The sequence below is a fragment of the Gobio gobio genome (assembly GCF_949357685.1).
Source record: "Gobio gobio genome assembly, chromosome: 22".
Taxonomy (NCBI): Eukaryota; Metazoa; Chordata; class Actinopteri; order Cypriniformes; family Gobionidae; genus Gobio; species Gobio gobio.
This window is the reverse complement of record NC_137118.1, coordinates 23,402,482-23,423,791: the sequence shown is the minus strand read 5'-3', so window position 1 is coordinate 23,423,791 and position 21,310 is coordinate 23,402,482. Positions and strand designations below refer to the sequence as shown.

General features: G+C 36.8%; 1 protein-coding gene across 7 annotated transcripts in view; it reads right to left on the bottom strand.

The window, feature by feature from the left end:
- Window positions 1-21,310, bottom strand: part of palm2akap2 (PALM2 and AKAP2 fusion) — a 145,206-nt gene that overhangs the window by 103,835 nt on the left and 20,061 nt on the right. For all 7 annotated transcript variants that reach the window (XM_079803917.1, XM_079803916.1, XM_079803919.1 and 4 more), the window contains one exon: window positions 2,786-2,866. In XM_079803917.1, coding sequence (XP_079660043.1) covers window positions 2,786-2,866 — 81 coding nt within the window. The remainder of the gene's footprint in view (window positions 1-2,785; window positions 2,867-21,310) is intronic.

Below are 21,310 nucleotides of genomic sequence, written 5' to 3'. Positions count from 1 at the left end.
TAATTGAATTAAGAAAATGGAGGAATACAAAGCTATTCATTTAAAGACATTAATTTCAGTTATATATGAGGCCTGTCTTTGATCAATTATGCTATAATGAATGGGATTTTTAGTTCTGGATCCCAACTGTTGCACTCTATTTAAAAAAATTGTAAACAATTATATATATTTATAATGAATGTTTTTTTTAGTATCTTCACAGAATTTTTTTTTTGTCCTTATATTTAGAATTTCACACAGTATTTTATCCCTCTATGAGAAAATAAACTGAGATACAAATCTTTCTGATGGCTCTCACAAAACCTAAGCATTCATCACAGGCATTGCAGCTGTACTTTCCGATGAGAACTTGCTTCAGAATCTGATTACACCCACTACTAAACAAACATCTCTCTTCCTGGATATGCTCCTCTTTCTTAGTCAAGTCTTCTCTTTAAATTCAGCTCTTTGAAAAGAAAAAAAAAACAGTCACTTCCTTTTCATTACAATACTCATTCACACTATAGCTGTGAAGATCACCCATAATTCGCGAGCTAGCTAATCATCAGGGCTTGTTAGCTGTTGTGTGCTAAGTTCTCATGAAACATATTCACAATAAGCCATCACAGTTGTCTTTTAGTCTCTGTGATCTTTATAAAAGTCTCACAGTACTAGAGCATTATCAGATCTTTGTTTATTTTCCCTCAAGTCCTTCTCTCCTGAGTCCTAGACAAAATCTCTTTCATGAATGACTTTAAACTGATGTTGATTTGTTTTTTTGTATAAACTAACTACCATACAATTCGGGTGATAACACTACAGAGCAATTCTCTGTAAATGAGGCAAACCTCTGGCAATCTGATAACATGCTCAATGTTGCTAGAGTCATGTTGGTCCGACTCGACTCTAGCGGAGAATAAAGATTATCGTTAAGACAAAAAAGCAAGGATTACTTATCTAAGATTTCAAACCCAAATTTAATTCCACATCCTCCCCTTATATTATTTAGGTCCAATCAGTATGTGTGTATCAGTAGCATTAGCTGTTAGCTATGATTCAGCTGAAGACAAAGCTAAACATACACTAGCTATATATCTATCCACCTATCTTTGTGCAAATTTAGGGATAAAAAACGCTGGATAGAAACGCACACTGATGATTCTGTGGTGAAGTAAATATTTCAGAAAAAAAAACAAGTGTAATTTCTACCTGGATACGTTAAATCAGGCAAGAATTAAAAAAATTACCCAAAGTAAATTCTATATTAGTACTCAATTCAAGCTTGTAGAAATTAAAGTGTAAATATCAACATTATAAAATTAAGTAAAACCTACTCAACATTCTGATATTGGTCTTCCCATTATACAGACTGCATTTTCCCAGCTGTATTTACATTGTTTTATCATTGTTTTTGTTTTTAGGTTTAGCAATTTCGTGTTTTGTGACATCTGGAGTTAATTTTTTTACGCAAAATGACACATTAATACTAAAAAATGATCCAACGAGTTACCATTATTGTGTATTGTAAATATTGAGGTCTCTGTGTTTGGGTGGGTACTGCATTACTTCTATTATGTAGATATGCTGTCTACACAATATATACTGTATTATTTACTAGAATGGCTTAATCAGTGTTATATTGTTGGATTAAAATGTACTTGAAACAGAGTATTGCAAAGTAGAAATTAATCAACAAAATTTTACTGGACAAGTTACCGTTACTTATTATTCTTAATTCCATATGGGAAATTTACTTCAAAAATCTGTGTGCAAAAACTTGCAAAAGAAAAATGTATAAGTACATTTGATTTATTGTTTTTTTTTTCAATGCAGAGATGCGCATACATTCTAAACATATACAAAAAAAATGTATGTGCTCTTTTTTGGATACTTTTTTTTATCAGACAAGAAGACAAGTTGACTTAAAAAAGTAAATAAACTTTATTTAAATGCATATTGAAAAAAATAGTAAAAATAACTAAATGTTTTCAATTACGCAATAAGTTTATTTACTTAATCATTTCAAGGCAATTCCTAACTTTTAAGTTAAGTCAACTGATCACTTTTTACAGTTGAAACACTTTTACTGAATAAATTCCTCGAGGCGCGAAGTCATGTGACCTTGCCTCAACAGATCATGTGATCAGAAAATGTCAGAGTGCGAGAAGTATGTTTGGATGGACGATGAGGCCCAAACATTCTTAAATATCATTTTTGAAAAAGAAGTGAGTTCAATTCTTGATGGAAAACATCAACAAAATGCACAGATTTTCCAAGAACTGCAAGTTGAGAATATCCGTAAAGGAAACGATAAACCATGCATCCGCCTCCGACCGACAGCGTTTATTGTGTTTCATGTAGTTGCAGCTCATTTATGATGGAGGAAAAAAGTGCCACAGTTCCCAGATTTCAGAAACTTCCATTTTTATAACAGATATTTTGCTCCAATTTCCCAGGAAGTGACGATTTTGAACACATGGGATTGAAAAATAGCTAATGATTGACATTTGCATTTGTCAAGCAGTTATGAGAAATGTGATATGCTACCCAGAGATACAAAATGTTATGGCATCAGCAGAAGCTTCTTTTCTGTAAGTTAAGTTTCAAGCACGCTCAAATTCAGAAAACCACTTCAAACAAGCACATGAATGGTCCACATTGAAATTAACCTATAAGCCAACTTTGGAGATTGCAATGCATTGATATGTAAACATAGGAAAACATATTGAATGCTGACATTTCATTTATACATTTGCTGTTCTGTTGCAAAGTCAAACTTACAGAGATGATATACATTTTTTTTTACCTTGAAATGTTGAAGTTGTAGAACAAGTTCATCGAGTTGTCTTCTTTTGTCCTCTATCTCGGCTTGTCTTTTCCGTTTTTCCTGAAAATATAATGGAAATATTGTGTCAAACTACTGAGCATCATTTAAAAGAGTTTAAATCAGAAATAATTCATTTGGTGTGACCATAAGACATGTGAGTTTCAAAGTATTTTAGAAGCTTGTTTGACAATAATCCAATCTAAAAGCATCTCCAAGTTTTTTATCAATGAAGAACTTTGAGCTTAGTTTGTGATATTTGCTATGGCAAGCATAACTATTAGCTTATCTATTCATAGCTAAATACTTAAGTGGTTGTTTCACTGTGAATGACAAATGACTAAAAACAGGATGTCATCCATTTCCAATAGTGAGTTGCACCGGGCCAAAATAACTGTTTAGATTGTTTAACTTGGCATGCAGTGAAAGTTTGGTTGAAAATGACTGATATGAGAAAAGTTTGTCCATGGTGTCATATAACCATATCATAATCTCCACATGTTTTTGACAGTCCCTCTCTGCGGGTGATCTACTTCTTATTCATTTTACATGACCGTAGAGGAAAACCGAGCCACATATGTAGGTTATTCAGGTTCTTGAGCGTGTTCAAATATCTTGGCTCACTTTGACACCATTTCACGAGCACATTCCAGCGCAGAGCACTGCTGCAGTAAGTATGCGCTCTCCTGTGAGTGAGTCTCCACAGAGGGAAAACTGATATGTTATCCAGATGTGAACAAATGTGCCTCTAAAACTGGGCCTTACATATCCGTCAGAGAATGATGCCACTGGATTTTACATGAAAGCTACTGGAAACGGATTACAAGGTTTTTTATGTCTGAGTAGTATGCTAACTAAGACATAATCCCTGATTTTGACATGTTGAGAAAGAGAAAATAAGGGGAAAGACCTGATTACCTTCTACTCCAAAATAATTGAAAGGATTATTTGTAAGAAGTTTGCACTTATGTGACTTGCATTTACCTTTCTGCAAATTAATTTGAAGTGGTTGGTATTCATATATCTCTGTTTTTTTTAACAAATGTGGAAATATCAACCAAATCTCCCCCAAAAATGCACATAAACTGTTTTGACAAAAGTTTTGGGACGTCTGCCTTTACATGCACATGCACTTTAATGACATCCCATTCTTAATCTGTAGGCTTTAATATGGAATTGGCCCACCCTTTACAACTATAACAGCTTCAACTCTTCTGGGAAGGCTTTCCACAAGGTTTAGGAGTTTTCTTCTAGAAGCGCCTGACCTCACAAAAGGAGGGCAGGAAGGGGCCATCCCCAAACTGTTCCCACAAAGTTGGGAGCATACAATTGTCCAAAATGTCTTGATATGCTGAAGCATTAAGAGTTCCTTTCACTGGGCCTAGCCCAACCCCTGAAAAACAACCCCACACCAAACCCAGACTCACCTATTGTATTGTCAAACAGAGAACACGTCTCCACTGCTCTAGAGTCCAGTGGCAGCTTGCTTTACACCACTACATCCGACACTTTGCATTGCATTTGGTGATTCAAGGCTCGGATGCAGGTGCTTGGCCATGGAAACCCATTCCATGAAGCTCTCTACGCACTGTTCTTCAGCTAATCTGAAGGCCACACGAAGTTTGGAGGTCTGTAGCTATTGACTCTGCAGAAAGTTGGCGAATTCTGCGCACTGTGCGCCTCAGCATGCACTGACCCAGCTCTGTGATTTTACGTGGCCTATACCGCTTCGTGGCTGAGTTGCTGTTTTTCCCAATCGCTTCCACTTTGTTATAATACCACTAACAGTTGACCGTGGAATATTTAGTTGTGAGGAAAATATAACCCTGAACCTACCCCCTAAACCTAACCTTAACCCATGTAGTTCCCTTATTACAAGTACTTTCTTGGGTAACTACACTGTAAGTACATGTAAGTAGAGTAACACCCAGGTAACACACATCTGACAACATTTTGAAAATTTAAAGTTTTGGCTAAAATGTAGATACAAAACAGTGACAATAAACCTCAAAACAGTTTATTTATGCACTGTACAGGTTTTACATATCGTGGTTCCGTCCGCAGATGATTCTTTAATGTGCATCACAACAACATAAACTCTGAATGTATGCAAGCAATTTCTCATGTGACTGCAGGACTGTAATTACACTGGCAGTGCGTTCGTCATTGGTTACATGCCCTACAGACTGGCACGACACTCCACGCCCCTCTCATCTGGAGAGAATACTAAAGCCAGATCTATTTCACACCAAGAATGCTGACACATACCAGAGCTCAGAGTAACATACAGAAATAGGCCAGCAGCAAGAGACCTTCCTCAGACACGTAATCTGTGGCCCAATCATCTTGAAATATCACTCACGCAGAGGCTAATTTCCAGACAGACCGTAGCATCTATAAAGAATTCGGTATGCGAGTTGAGTATGAAAACAGGTAATAAAAATGCTCAGTTGTGACGTTAAGCCTGTCGGGCTGGTGAGATCCAAACAATGAGGATTTGTTTCCCAGCTCAAATGGAAAACATCTGCATGGCAGTAGTGAAGCCACCCCCTCCATCTCGACTGATGGCATCAAGCCTCAAAGACCAAACACCCCAGGGCCTCACTTGAGTTCATTAGCTTTTCTTTAGCTACAGACAGAATATAAGATATTTGCAGAGACCTAAAACAACTGCAAATCAACATTTACACAACAAGGGCATTTTGGGGGCATGAAAACGTAAACTTTTGAAAACAGGTTTCAAAGTGCAAGTTTTTGAAAACGACACCGTTATTGTCTCTGTATGAACTACAAAAACGTGCAACGTCATGCACATGTAGTGTTTCTGTACAAAGTGACATCACCATCTTTTGGCCTGGCATGAAAAATACAGCGTTTTCGTAGATCCGTGTGAACGGGGATTGTTTTGACAATGTTGAAAAACGTATCCTTTTTAGTACATCGTTGTTGTGTAAATGTACCCTTAAAACAATTTTCACTCAGAAATTGCCGCTAAATTGAACAAACACTTACAAAGAACACATTGAATTAAACATTACATTTTGAAGCAGAAAGTCTGAAATAATATTTTCTTGTAAAAAGTACTATAATCGTAATAATCTTTTTTTAATTACACTTTATTTTAAGGTGTCCTTGTTTCACTGCAATACATTTAAGTTCTGAGAAACATAATTAATAATGTATGGTAATAATGTTATAACTACTTAAATAGTTATATATGTATATAAATAATGTTAATAATGTATTAACACTAACACATATCGAATTGCTTCAAAACAGTGATGAATGTAAAGCTAAAGCAGCAACAGCAGTTTTTTTAATATTCTAAATCTGTTTTGTTTTTTTTACGAAACATTTTGATGAGAAATGTTCGTCAACAACCTTTTTTCCCATCACTAAGACGAGATGATGACAAGACGATACATTGTGATGAGTTTAAACGCTAACTGTGATTATACTGTATCAGTATGCAATATTGTAGATTAAAAAAATGAAGGTTCAAAACTATAAAACCCTTTAGTTTTGTCGACAAATAAACCCAAACATGAATCTTGACTATATTGTTCAACTACATGAATATTGACTATATTGCTAAGTACATAATAGTTAAGATCACCTATATTAAACATTTATTTAGAAATATTGAAAATAATTTTAGGAATTTCACTCGTTTAGCTCTTTGAGAGAAAGTTCTTGTTTTACCAATTCTCTCGATGTAGAGTGTGTTAATTTATATGATAAATATAATAAATCAGTACACTAAAATAAAGCATGTACTGAATATGAGGTGACATTCTCATGATTTGTGAAAATGTAAAAAAATTCCTAAATGACAACAATCCTGATCAGTAATTGCAAACAAAATAGTTGTGGAACAAAATAGTCATGATTAATAGTTTAACCATTATTGTGCAGCATTACTTAATGTGACTAAAACATGACTAATGTTTTCATTGACAAAGTAAAATGCCAAACTTTAGTCATCTAAAACAAAAAGGATGTCATTAGTAAAATAACAACAAAAATAGGATAAGGTTGATAAAACAAGATAAAAGTGATGATTAAAATTGACATTTGATACTGACAAAATTAAAAATGGTGACTTATTTCAAAAACATTCCCTTAACACTTTGCCTTTGGTTGGGCAAACAGACACTCAAACCAATTTATATTTGTTTCTGCATATTAAGATGGGGAAAGCTAATTTTACACATTTTAAGGTAATGAATTTTAAAGATAATTGAATTTAAGGTAATTCATTTTGCTAGATGCTTCCACTCAAAATGCAACTGTAAATACGCTTCATGGTGGTCTGTGCTAAGATGTACAGTCATACTTGCTCACTACCAGTGAAGTACACACTGGTGAAGTATGCCAGATGGGATGTAGCTATGAACTAGAAGCCGATGGACATGAAAAAACTTTCACCGAGGTCAAGAAACAGTCCATTTCCTCTATTGTATGTGACTCATGACCCGAGCCGTCCACAGTATGCGTCTCTGTTGACTCCTACAACTGACGCCTCCAATGCAAGCAATGCTGACATTTCTGATTGAAATGCTCTATAACAAAGGCAAGCTAATTGTGTAAGCTATATCTTTTGTATTCGTTGTGTCGCTTATCTACCAAAATTGTCTTTACTGATGAGGGCTCTTTATCAAGAGTCAAGCGCATGTCCCAGAGGACAGACAAAAATAGATTGGACATAGTTTTCCCAGAAAGCACTTTGGGAAAGGAAGTCTTCAAGAAGTTCTTTGTGCTATTGGTTCAGCAGTTATTATGAAACTCATTTGAAGTGATGATACTTCATAAAGAATGCTGATATATTAATATACAGTTGTGGTCAGAATTGGCACCCCAAATATGATCAAAGATGGCTGTAAAAATAAATCTGCATTGTTTATCCTTTTGATCTTTCATTAAAAAAAAAAAAATCACAAAAATCAGCAAAAGGTTGTTGAGCTTTACAAAACATAAAGTGGCTGTAATTAAATAGCTAAAGCATTGGGCAATAATTAAAAAGTTCCAATCAACTAAAGATGATACAAATCTGCCTGGAAGAGGACATGTGTCTAATGTCCGGTTCGGAGGAGAGTTTGAATGGCTAAAGACTCTCCAAGGATCACAGATGGAGAATTGCAAAGATTAGTTGAGTTTTGGGGTCAGAAAGACAAAAAAAAAAGATCAAACAACCCCTACAAATAAAAAAAATTCTAGCCTCTGCTAGAAATCTTATAATGGGCCGTGGTTAGATCTTCCATCAGGACAATGTTCCAAAACAAACATCAAAATCAACACAAAAATGGGTCACTGAGCACAGAATGAAGCTTCTGCCATGACTGCAGTTCCCTGACTTGAACCCTAATGAAAATGAGTGGGCTGAACTGAAGAGAAGAAGCACCAACATGGTTCGGGGAACCTGAAGGATCTGGAGAGATTCTGTATGAAGGAATGGTCTCTGATCTCTTGTCAGGTGTTCTCCAAAAATCATCAGGCATTATAGGAGAAAACTCAGAGCTGTTACCTTTGGAAAAAGATGTTGAAAAAAGTATTTAATAAAAGGGTGCTATAAATTATGTCCAACGTGTTTTGGAGAAAGACAAAAAAATGTCATATTGTGATTTCCCCCCATTATTTTACTTCAATGAAAGGTTATTTTTTTAATGAAAGATCAAAAGGATAATGCAGATTTATTTTTACAGCCATCTTTGAACACATTTACCAAGGGGCTAATAATTCTGAACTGTAATCACACAATAATATTGATGTTATATCACTTTTTTTGCTTATTATCAAGAGATCAGGATTATGAAGATATTTTAGTATTCACTTTCAGACATAACATGTATCTTTCAACACATTCCATAGCAATTCTAAACTATTTTACATTTTGGCAAATTGGTAGCTAATTCATATGAATTATACAAAATTTTATCTGTACATTTTCGTTGCTTATGCTCCATTAGGTTTAGTGGTGGAACTTAATGCTTTCATTTTATTTCTGAAATTCTTGTTTCCAAACAAATCACATTCCTGTATGCTGTATACTTGGTGAATGAAAATGTGTTACAATCTGTAGAAACTGCTTAATTGTAACTCCTTCCAAAAACCTTCATTCTCTATGTTGTTTTTTCCAGAGGAGAATCTGAGCCAAGTTTTTATCAGCATCCAAATCAGTCAAAAGGCACTTTATACTAAAAATAGTGTCACTGTGTATGCGACATCTTGAAATTTTGATCTTAAACTACACATCTGAGAGTAAAGTTACGATTCATCTGTGACTCAAATTCATCATTAACTCTTAAGGCATTCTTGAGGACTAGATCATACAGTCTTAAAAAGTATAATATATAATAATCATCTGCTAATAATATTCTTTAACTGACCTTATTAACATGCTTTGCATCTCTTGCATGTCAAAACCACAAGTCATTAATCAACATGTATTCCAAAACTAAATAAGATCAGCCAAACTCCGGTAATGGATGCCTAGGGCAGTGGTTATTTCTTGAAAAATTCCCTGTCATCAATGTGAAGGTTTGCAGTCCATTATTTAAATTAGAAAGAAATGAATTTTTTTTTTTTTTTTTTACCTGACCTGCATTAATAAAGCATTCTGAGCACAAAAGCTTACACTATACACTGGTTGTCACACATTAAAGGGTTAGTTAATCCTAAAATTAAAATTCTGTCATTAATTACTCACCCTCATGTCGTTAGGTGAGAGCTTCGTTCATCTTCGGAACACAAATTCAAATATTTTTGATGAAATCTGAGAGGATTCTGAACCACCCATAGGCAGAAATGTCATTGCGACTTTCAAGGCCCAGAAAGGTAGTAAAAACATTGTTAAAATAGTCCATGTTACCAGAGTTGTTTAACCTTAATATTATGAAGCAACAAGAATACTTTTTGTATTTCTTGCATTGTAAAACAAACAAAAATAACTATTTTATTCTACAATCTCTTCAACGTCATTTTCCTACATTTCACGTAGTAAAAACAGTGCATCGTTTTTTCATCAAAAATATCTTAATTTGTGTTCCGAAGATGAACGAAGGTATTACGGGCTTGGAACGACATGAGGGTGAGTAATTAATGACAGAATTTTAATTTTTGGCTGAACTAATCCTTTAAGGATAACATTTGCGGTAAACATTAACCGATAACAAAATATACAATACTAAAGTTCTAAGTGTTGCAACAAACAATATTGATCTATAACCAATACTAAAATGAGGAAAGTAAAATCACTCAACAACATCAATTATACAGTTTAAATATGCGGTTACAATTTTGCAGGCAAAAAAGGTCCATTGTATACTGTCTATAGTGTAGTGATGCATGAAGCACAGCTTCTGTTAGTCAACACAGTGAATTTTAAACTTAAAGGGATAGTTCACCCAAAAATGAAATGTTTATGTTTATCTGCTTACCCCCAGGGCATCCAAGATGTAGGTGTCTTTGTTTCTTCAGTAGAACACAAATTAAGATTTTTAACTCCAACCGTTGCTGTGTGATAGTCGTATAATGTATGTCAATGGGGACATTTTAGAGTATGAGAGCAATGGGAGTAAAAACCCATAGACATACGAATCCTTATTAAACCATGCGGCTCATGGCGACACATTGATGTCTTAAGACACAAAACGATCGGTTTCTTCGAGAAACCGAACAGTATTTATGTAATTTTTTTACCTCTTATCAGACGAATGTCATCTAGTTTTCCCAGCGCCATAACTTCCAGCGAATAAGGCCAAAATACTAGCACGATCAAAGATATATATATACGTAGATGCCTCATTCGACCGATCCGATAATTTTTTAAAATATGGATATTTTTCTTACACAAACACATCGATTCGCTTCAGAAGGCCTTAATTAACACGTGGAGCACGTTATTTGACGGACAGATGCATTTTTTATGGACTTCAAAAACAGAGCAACTATTACTGCTATTTTAATGCTTGAATTAGCCAGAACATTTTTAATATAACTCAGATTTTATTTGTCTGAAAGAAGAATGTCATATACACCTCGGATGACTTGAGGGTGAGTAAATCATGGGCTAATTTTCATTTTTGGGTGAACTATCCCTTTAATGAGTTTTCTTAATCTTATGAAAACTGAATATAAGTAAATCCCCAAACATCCTGCATACAAACTGTATCCGTACACTCCTGCCCACATTTTCCACCAATTAGTATTGTTGACAATCAATAATGTAACTGTATAGGATAAAGGAAATTATAGAAAGGGTGTGAAGTTCCTCAATTCTGACTAGTCTTAGTATTGGAGTTGACGTTGTGATTGGTTCAGATCAGTGAGTTTTGGTGGCACTCAAACTTATGTCGGCCTCATGAATCATAGTGAAATTTACATGTGTAACAGAAAATGACAGTTTCAAATTCAACTGTGTGGAAGTACTTCCAGCTTGTGAATTACGTAAAAATGCAACAAGTGTCCACAAGTGTGTGACTTTCTCACTCACTCCCCCATGATGCAGATCATTTGCTTGTGACTTCAGGGCACAACTTTCACAGCCCTCTCTTGCTTTCTTCCACCCTCTCTTCATTTGTAGATTCTGTTTGGCAATGATTTAACTTGGAATAAGCAGCTAGGGGTGTTGTGATATACAGGTATTGATGATAACCGTGACATTCAAAACATAAAAAAATGTGCTTTTCACTATTCCCATAGTGTAGTTGTATTTTTACCCAAAATAGGGCGATGTGAGCCTTATAGAACACTGAACTCTCACATGTAATTTGTTTCATTCATTTTTTTTCACACAGAAACTCCACAGGTGAGACCCATAGAAGTATTAATCTTTTGACATTCCAGGAAATCCAAAACATGGACAAAGACATCCAGCTATCACTTTAGCTGAATAAAATGCAGATAGAGATGTTTTGACTGATTCAAAATGAAGAGAATTAACACACCATTCTGACAGTATCTGTGTTCTTTAAGCCATCTTGGTTATTTTTGTATGTATAATGTATAAGCAATGCTAATCAACGTAGCCTTTATCACAGCATTGAATACTATGAAATTATTTTCTGCCTCATTCTGTGATAATAAGCCAAATCTGTTCACAGAAGGAAGTTATTTCAATCACTCGGCTGAAGCTATCAAGCTATAATGCGATTTTGGAGTAAGATATGCCAACACTGTCTCACTCCTATTTGTCACATATTGACGCTTGGTCAGGAACCCTTGGCGTCCCTTTTTAACGCACAGGGTACTCCATTTGATTTCAGTTGTTTGTCCAATGCGTCAGATCGCATTTAATTCTTTGCATTTGTAAAAGTAGACATGATTTTATGAATATTTATAGGCTACTTTTATATTTTGGAGCAACTAACCCCATTCCTACCCTAAACCTACCCACTTCTCAACAATATAAAACACTTAACAGGGAAATAAAAGTACAGTCACAGGTATTTATTGCAAAAACTGACCAAAAACAGTAAAAAAGTATTAACTCATGTTGCATTCCAAGTCTTCTGAGTTGACGCGATTGGTCACGAGACACACGAGAGCCAATGGCATTTTACAATCAAAGCTGACGTAATGACGCAATTGGTCACGAGACATACGATAGTCAATGCTGTCAAAGCTGACGTAACGTTTCTTCGGGCGGCAATGTTTGAAGTGTGTTCATGATTTTCTCCGGATGGACTCGACACTGATCACTTTTGGAGATTTTCTTCACACAAATCAATCATTTGGCCTTTGAACACTTGGAATATTTGTACTTTTTGAATAAATTGTGGCTGCAGTCGTATCTGCCTGTTATATCCTGTTTTTTATAATACACAAATGGGTAGGTTTAGGGATGGGGTTGGGTTACGGGTTCAAAACGTGTCTGAATAGCGTAAATAAAAAAAGAAAATAAATGTAAATAAAAATTATGCTGGCTGATTAAATTTAGAATCACAAACCAATATATAGTTTCATCATGACGATAACCATGCCCAACGCGTCTGTATATGATGCCAAATGTTTCTCATTGAAATCAGTGGAGTACCCTGCGCAGCGAAAAAATACGCTAAAAGGGTACCCTGTGCATTGAAAAGTGTCGCAGAAGAGAACTGACCAAGCGTCATATATGCAGTTATTCTCATAAATTGTATTTTGACACTATGCTAAGCTAACTGTTAGCATTTTAGTCTCCTCTAAATTAAATCACATATTATGGTCTTAAAAATGTTCCATAAATCTCAGACTTTTATCATTTATTTAATTAATTTCTGACGATATGACAACCCGCTGCAAAATGTTTGCTTCCAAAGGCTTCATGTACTATGTATTTTAATTTGGGTTTGCCATTTCTTGGATTTGGGTTCTAAATGGGGACACAAGTTAACAGGTTAAGGTTTTAGTATTGTTAAAGCTTATTTATAAAACTGTTGAACTTGACAGTATTTTCTCTCTCCTGGTTAGTTCTTAGGCAGTGAAAGAAGCCAGCGAAATCCAGAGTCTCAATTGTTGTATGCAATGGTGTGATTCATTGGCTAAAAAAAGAAAGCAAAATACAAAATAAACAAATTAAAGATGAATTTGACTGATAACAGTCAAAGGTTTCTATAGATATTGTGATATATCGTTACCATGAATTATTTTGTACAAGATAACCGCGGTGTGAAAAATCTGATATCGTGACAGCCCTATAAACAGCAAATCTAATCTTATATATCTAAGTTAGGACACTTAAAAATCACACAGAAATACTAATAATACATAAATTCTCAAAAAGAAATTCAAGAGTCTGACTTAAATTTAGAAAACTCAGAGTCACACACACCTAGGTTAAAGCTCCAACTTTTTTTCCCTATTGGTTTTGACTAGGTCAGAGGAACATATAAAAAATAAGAGAAAAGGTTAAACTCCAAATTACAATTGCTATTTTACACATTTCTGGGACACCAGATATAAAGACGGTAATGTGAACAGAACTGATTGATTCAGTGGTGATTTCTGCTCTTGCAACAGGTCACACATAACAGTAAACATGGCTGCAGAAGTTACAGTAAACTTTGCAACATAACTCCCTCCTTTCTATGTTTCATAATGAGTTTATCACTGAAAACATCCTGTGAAAGTGAAAAAAAAAATCATAAAACCACAATATAATTACATCATGTGCAGAAAGCTACACTCATGGGACAAGTACTAGATGAGAAATATATTCCGAAGACTCTATCAAGGTGACAAAGAACCAGATGAAACCAGGTTTCATTTCATTAATGCAAACCACATTCTGGAAATTATGTCTAAAGTGAATTACGAATACAGTGATCACATTGTAAACATTTAAAGAGAAATATGGTACACTCTGATACAAGTGCATAGCTGTTCTCATTTGCTCATGAGCTATTTTAGATCTATGTGTTTTCTGCAATGTCTTCAGAGCTACGCCCTGCTGTTAGAACATCCAGTACGGACTGCATTATGATGGACTCTTTCACTTTTATTTCTTGTGACAATAATTGGAACGCTCTTCAAATACATGTGTATGGCTGTTTTACGTATCTTCTGGGCGCTATTACGTATCTTCTGAAATAGTACAGAATATCCTGATCAAAACACATGAGAAGACGGGTGTTGATGGACTCAATCTACTCCATCTACACTATATTGCCAAAAGTATTGGGACACGGTACTTGTCTGACTGCATTGTGCCAAATGTAAAGTTTGGAGGAGGGGGATTATGGTGTGGCGTTGTTTTTCAGAAGTTGCGCTTGGCCCCTTAGTTCCAGTGAAAGGAACTATTAATGCTTCAGCATACCAAGACATTTTCATTTACATCAGTGCCTGACCTCACAAATGCGATTATAGGAGAATGGTCAAAAATTCCCATAAACACACTCCTAAACCTTGTGGAAAGCCTTCCCAGAAGATTGAAGCTGCAAAGGGTGGGTCAACTCCATATTAAACCTAAGAATGGGATGTCATTAAAGTTCATGTGCATGTAAAGGCAGGCGTCCCAAAACTTTTGGCAACATAGTGTGTGTTCAGGGCCATGACATTTTTGTGAAAATGATCAAAAATGCTGACGGTGGTTGGCAACTTTAAAACGCTGGTATGGAAAAAGTTAAACTTCATATCACAGACTTTGACTATTAATATTTCATGCATTTAGTTCTCAATGGAGGGAAACTGAACCATGGTTACTTCAGCCATTGCTAATTGGATCATGTAACAACAGCAGGTGTTGACCAGTCATATTATTTTCGTGTTCTGGTCAAGAAAATTTTTTTGACATTTGTGATTGAATGTAAGTGGCATTACGTGCATTCCAAGGTTGACCCCTACAGCTGTTAGCTGTATTGAGAATAGCATAGCATACTGGTTAATAGATCTGTGGGGGCCAGCAAAAAATCTGGAGCTTCAAATCCCACATGGGATGATCTAGTCCTTGATCAACACACTTAACCTCAGGTTGTTACTTTTAACTAGTGTTACTTAAGTTGCTTTGGATAAAAGCTTCCACTAAGAATCTACCAAGGTTATTATCATTAACAAAAACTATTACATAGATGGAAATGTAGGAACATAATAACAGGAAGTGTGAAGTGTGAAGTGTGGAAGAATGACAACTAAACTAAAGCTGTAAATTGACAAAACTCAATACAATTATTACTTCTGTTTTCAAATTTTACAATCATTGTTGGATGGTCCGATTGAATTAAAAAGTCGTAATTAATTAGAAGTAGCGATAGATCGATTCTTTTGTATTGTGGTGTACATCTGAGTCTAATGAAAGCAATGTATATAAATGAATGAATGGTTGGGCCTTTCTTTCTGTGCATCGCCTGTTGTTTGGATGTTGAAATGTGGGCTGAATTATCTAACACCGATATCTGTGCTAGTTAGCAAAAAGGCTTTTAGTTACAGCACAGTTAGTTCCCAATACTTGTTTCAGAAATGTAGCTGAGCCGTCCGCCACACCCGAGAGCTCTGGAGATCCAAACCCACCTGAGGGCCACCCACCTCCCTGAAATATGCAAACCCCAAGCCAAATCATCACAGACAGCTGCTGCTAATTTTAACCCGCTCGTAATGGCTGCCTGCACTACGCTAATCTCACATAGCCAGAACTTGGCTCTATAGCCACTACAATTGGCAAAAGACTGCCCACTCAGTCAGGAAAAAATGCCCTCTGACTGGCATGTAAAGTGACCAATCACATCTACTGTATACTTTCATGTTTACCTGAATGCGTTTTAGATATTCCCCTTTTTTAGTAAAGTTATTCACCTGATTTTCCACTAATAAAATGGGATCAATTGGGAATTCCATGGGTTGGCCAAGCTCACAAAATAATACTTTCCCCATACCAATTGGTAAACATGTGAACACATCTCTCAAGTACCTCAAACAAATTGTTTGATGTTTAGAAGTTTCCATGCCAGGAACTTCACAAACTTTTTTTTTTTAATCCAGCGTTTAGTTACTCCTCTGAAGCATTCATTTCTGCAGTATCAGAACTTGTAAACACGGCTTAGGTTTCCTGGCGGACCGTTAAAGATCGCCGCATACTAGGCTCCTGAAAACCTGTAGGAGTCAGCCAATTGGATTAAAGGCCATTCATATCAAGAACGATAAGATACTATAACGATAACTATATTAGCCTCCACCCCAACACACAATATTGTTCTGTTTATTATACACTCTAAAAAAAAAGGTTCAATATGGCACCAAAAATGGTTCTTGGCTCATAATCATAGGGGAACCTTTTTTAGTGCTATATAGCACCAATTTTGGTTTTCAGTGGTTCTTCGGCGGGTCTTCAGAGGTGCTATATAGCACCTTAGTCAAAGAACCGGTGAAGAACCTCTGAAGAACTGCTGAAGAACCACTGAAGCACGAAAATTGGTGCTATATAGCACTAAAAAAGGTTCCCCTATTATTACGAGCCAAGAACCATTTTTGGGTGCCATATAGAACCTCAGCACGTGTTGCAGTTTTGACGCCTGCCGCTTTAAATGCTTGAGCTCTTTAAAGCTGGATGGATTCGGATTGGCTGTCAATGTTTTTATCGTTCATCAGCTGCTGTTATTGTAAAAGTTGTTGTCTGGACTGTTCTATTTATTTATATTTAGAACGATTTTTAGAGCTTTATCGTTTTTGTTAGTTATCGTCCATGGTGTGAATGGGCCTTAAGACTTTTGCCTTTGTGAAAGTGTTTCAGTTTTGTGTGCCATAAACAATAGATGTTTAGTGAACAGAGTGTGGGCGGTGCACGTGTGTAATGTCTGAGAATGAGACACTACGCCAACAAGAGCACAGTTTAAATACCCTATAGCAAAGGTCTAGACCTGAGCTTGACTGAATTAATCAGTGTAAACAAGTCATAACTGCTCAGGGAGGGCATTTAAGTCAAGAGGGAAGTCTGCCTGCGTGCAATCTCCTTTGCCCAGTGCACAACAATTAGAAACCCGCTAACCCATTTCTCATTTAAGCTAGCGACATTCCCTCACTTGTTGGACTGAAAAGAAAAGCCACAAATTTGGACCCAAAGAGCCCAAATGGCATGTGGTTTGAGGCAATGGACCAGAAACATAGCTAGCTAGCAAACCGTCAGTACAGGAGTGATTCACTTATTGTACAGGGAATTGTCTGGTAAAACTACCAAAAATTGGTTCTTCGATATCATAATGGTATGTTTATTAAAAATTAAAGTGGTATTCAAGCGGTTTGTCAGTCATGCAGTCAGTTTGTGGTTAGCATTGTTGACACAGGGGAGTCTATGTACACCACTTGCAGAAACCGATATTTATAATGTACTCCCAGCAAAACAGCATGATAGAAAATAGTGTTGAAGCTATAAATGTTAAGTGCAACAAGTCAGCATATGATTTGAATAAAACAACCATTAAACTCCACTACATTTCAGTGATCTACTTAGTTTAGCTCATTTCAAAAACACAACTGCTTGGCCAACATCGAGCAGCCCACAGGCTTTGCTTTTCTGGAGATCATGGGAAACCAAGCGAAGCCCAGATAAAAATATGTGGTTGGGGTAACGCAGATGTTGGATAAAAATGGAGTGAAACGAGAAACCCTAAATTGAAAATCCATGGGCAAAGTCCTATGGTACTTTCCTGCTTGAGGGCAAGTCCAAATTAAAAGCTTTCTAATGAGCGCAGCGTGCATAAAGTACTGACCATTATAAGATCTTTGAACACCAAACTACCACAAGTTTCAGTTACAACACCAGGCGTCTGTTTTGATAATAAAATTGCACGTGCAACAGTTCACAGTTTAACATTTCCATTGCTTTTAAGGAAACTCGATAATAAAATATAGAATGGTTGTGGCAAACATTTCAAATCTCGCTGAGTGAAATATGAAAATATGTTGTGTTGATGGCACAATATACTGCTAAGTTGTGGAGTTTACTGAGGCAATCATCTAATCATACTTAGGGTTAGGGATTTGTTATAATTTAATCATTAGTTTTACATATGGAAGGGGGGCATCTCCTCAACCACCACCAATGTGCAGCATCCACATGGATGATGCGACGGCAGCCATATTGCCCCAGAACGTCCACCATACACCAGCTTATTGGTGGAGAGGAGACAAAGTGATGAAGCCATTATATTTGAGGATGATTAGGAGGCCATGACGATGGACAGAGGCCAATGGGCAAATTTGGTAGGATTTTTAATGACCACAGAGAGTCAGGACCTTGGTAATGATGGTGCTTTTTTGACAGTATAGTATCCCCATCACAGACAACAAGGTGAACACCCCCTGCTGGTCTCACTAACACCTCTTCCAGCAGAAACCTAGGTCTCCCATCCAGATACTGATCAGGCTCAACCCTGCTTAGCTTCAGAAGGCAACCAGTCTTGGGCTACAGATAACTGCTCTTGGATGAAGAACTTTGTGACTATTAAATCTATATAGAATGTGTGTACTATGAATGTAATCCAGACATGCTACATCCGCCATGTTGTAATTGTCATGTGAGCTACGGCATCAGTTGTTTCCCTTACCTGCCATTCACAACTCCTACCCTGTGGCCTCATGGGGTAGTAAATGGTTACTAGAAAGCTACAGGCAGGTGAGTTTTTATCAGGGTTGGAGCTAAACTCTGCAGGACTATGGGTCTCCAGGACTGACGTTGGCCACCCCTGTACTATATAGGAAAGTAGGTATATTCAGACATCAGATAGAAACCTCCAGACTGATGTTGGAGATGGCTGGAGATGGCTAGTTCTGGTGGAAAAGTGACCTCTGACCAGATGTATGACAGTGCGGAAGCACAGAGGACACCGATCACAATTTAGAAGTCTAAAATGGTAATGTCAGAGGAGTTTGAGTTTGTTGCCCAGCCCTAATTGTCTGAACCGGTGTCTTCTCTCACCTAAACTTATGCTACTCCTACATCCTACATCCTACATCCTACATCATGTGTTGGGTCCGCCGGAACTAGACTCGTGTACGGCCGTTACCAGAAGCCAGTGATTATAGTTTATAAAGTTATAAATGTGGATATTTTTCTCACATCGCTTTGCTTCAGAAGGCATTTATTAACCCCCTGGAGTATGGATTACTTTTATGATGGATGGATGTGCTTTTTGGAGCTTCAAAAACGCTCTATTCACTCCTATTACAAGAGGCGCGCTTGCAACTAACACTAGTGGAGACGCCGGCTCGAGTCCCGCTTGGAGTGGGTCGAGTAGGAACGGTAACATCTGGTGCCGTGACCCGGATGTGAGTGAGGTTTAGGGGGGTGAGTGTAATGGATGTAGGCCACGCATTATCTGCTGTCCAATGCCGGAGTCCCGCTCGGAGTGGGTCGAGTAGAACTGGTCACAAATAATCAGTGCATAATTAAGGAGGTTTTCTATTATTTTTCTAAGTAATTGGATGATTGTCTTCATGGTTGACAAAAAAACATCATAGGCCTGAAAAAAATCAAGACTGACATGTGGGCTCAGCGATGGACAGTTGTGACCTAATGGCTGGAGTATAAGGTCCAATACTGGCAGGTATTGAATTGGCTGAGGTGCACCTAACCCCAATTGGTTTGCAATGTGTGCGTGTGTGTGTGTGTGTGTGTGTGTGTGTGTGTGTGTGTGTGTGTGTGTACACTACTCCTAATGTGTGTGCACTAACTTGGATGCAGAGGACAAATCACGATTATGGGTTAACTTAATTGGCCTTCCCATGTCACTACTTTCAACATGAGCCAGTACGCACAACTTTGCAACCACAGAGAACACCTTGAAAACGATTTAGTAACAACCAGTATTAACCACGCTGAAGTCATAGCAACATGCTAGAAACCCCTCAGGACACCTTAGCAATCTCATAACAATGTCTTGGCAATCACCTACTACATTCTAGCACTGTGGCGCGACTTCCGTACCGACAACCAACACTCGTTACATCTATTACAAATCTCACTAAATGTGAATAAACTGCTTAAAATACAATGGGTCAAAGATGGCTGATTTTAACAATTTGACTTAAGTTGTTAAGCTACCAGACAACATTAATAGTACTGTGTGGGACTATAAGGGCTTTCCATTGAGCTACCGTCAAAACAGACAGCGCAATAAAGTTTCACCATCTCATTAATGTCACTTTTTTTCCCTAGTATTAAAACGGGGAAACCCACATGCTGTTTCAGTCTGTGCTGGTCAAATATCAGTCAGAGAGTTTCTGTGAGTTTTTATGTATGAAATGCTTTGTCTGACTGACTGTTTGGGAATCGATTACTAGAAGGGAATAACTTGGTGTAACTTGATGTACTACATAGGCTACCTGAATCAACTTAACAGTAAAATTTTACAAAAACAGCTGCAAACACATAGCACACCAAACCCCAGGTTTGCGAGTACCAGAAGCAGTCTTTGCCATGTGTGCTCAAGAGTTTGAATGCATTTGCATTTGCAGGCATGTGGCTGATGTCGTTATAATGCTGCAAGACTCACAGTGCCGTTACTACTATGTACATTTACTTAATACCAAAAACAGATGTCAAGAAAATGATGTGTATATTCTGTTCACAACTATCAGATGCGATAAAAGCACTGCATTCTTGCTAAAATGCGGGAAAATTTTCACGTAATTACTTTAATTTGAGCAATTCGAATTTCTGGCAAGCAAACTCCCAATGCCAAAGCAATTAAGTAGACACTATTTAGATTATCTCCATTTGTATCAAGAACTAGTCATCCCTCAATGCTTGAGCTGCTGCCAGACACTGTATAACTTTAATTATTTATATTTTCACCATTACCACAGGCCCTCTATCTCAACACTTCACCATTCATTTAGCAAACCTCATCCAAGGCATTAGCGTGCTACAGTTCTAGCTGCCAAGAATCAATTTTCATTGTTAGACTTGACAGACATTTAATTAGATGTTTCTTAAGGCAAGCATCATTATATTGCAAATAGGCCTAAAGGTTAGTGATTTGAAAGAGGAGACGTGTACTATTACTTTTCCAAGCCATCGAATTAACATTTTTTGCCTGA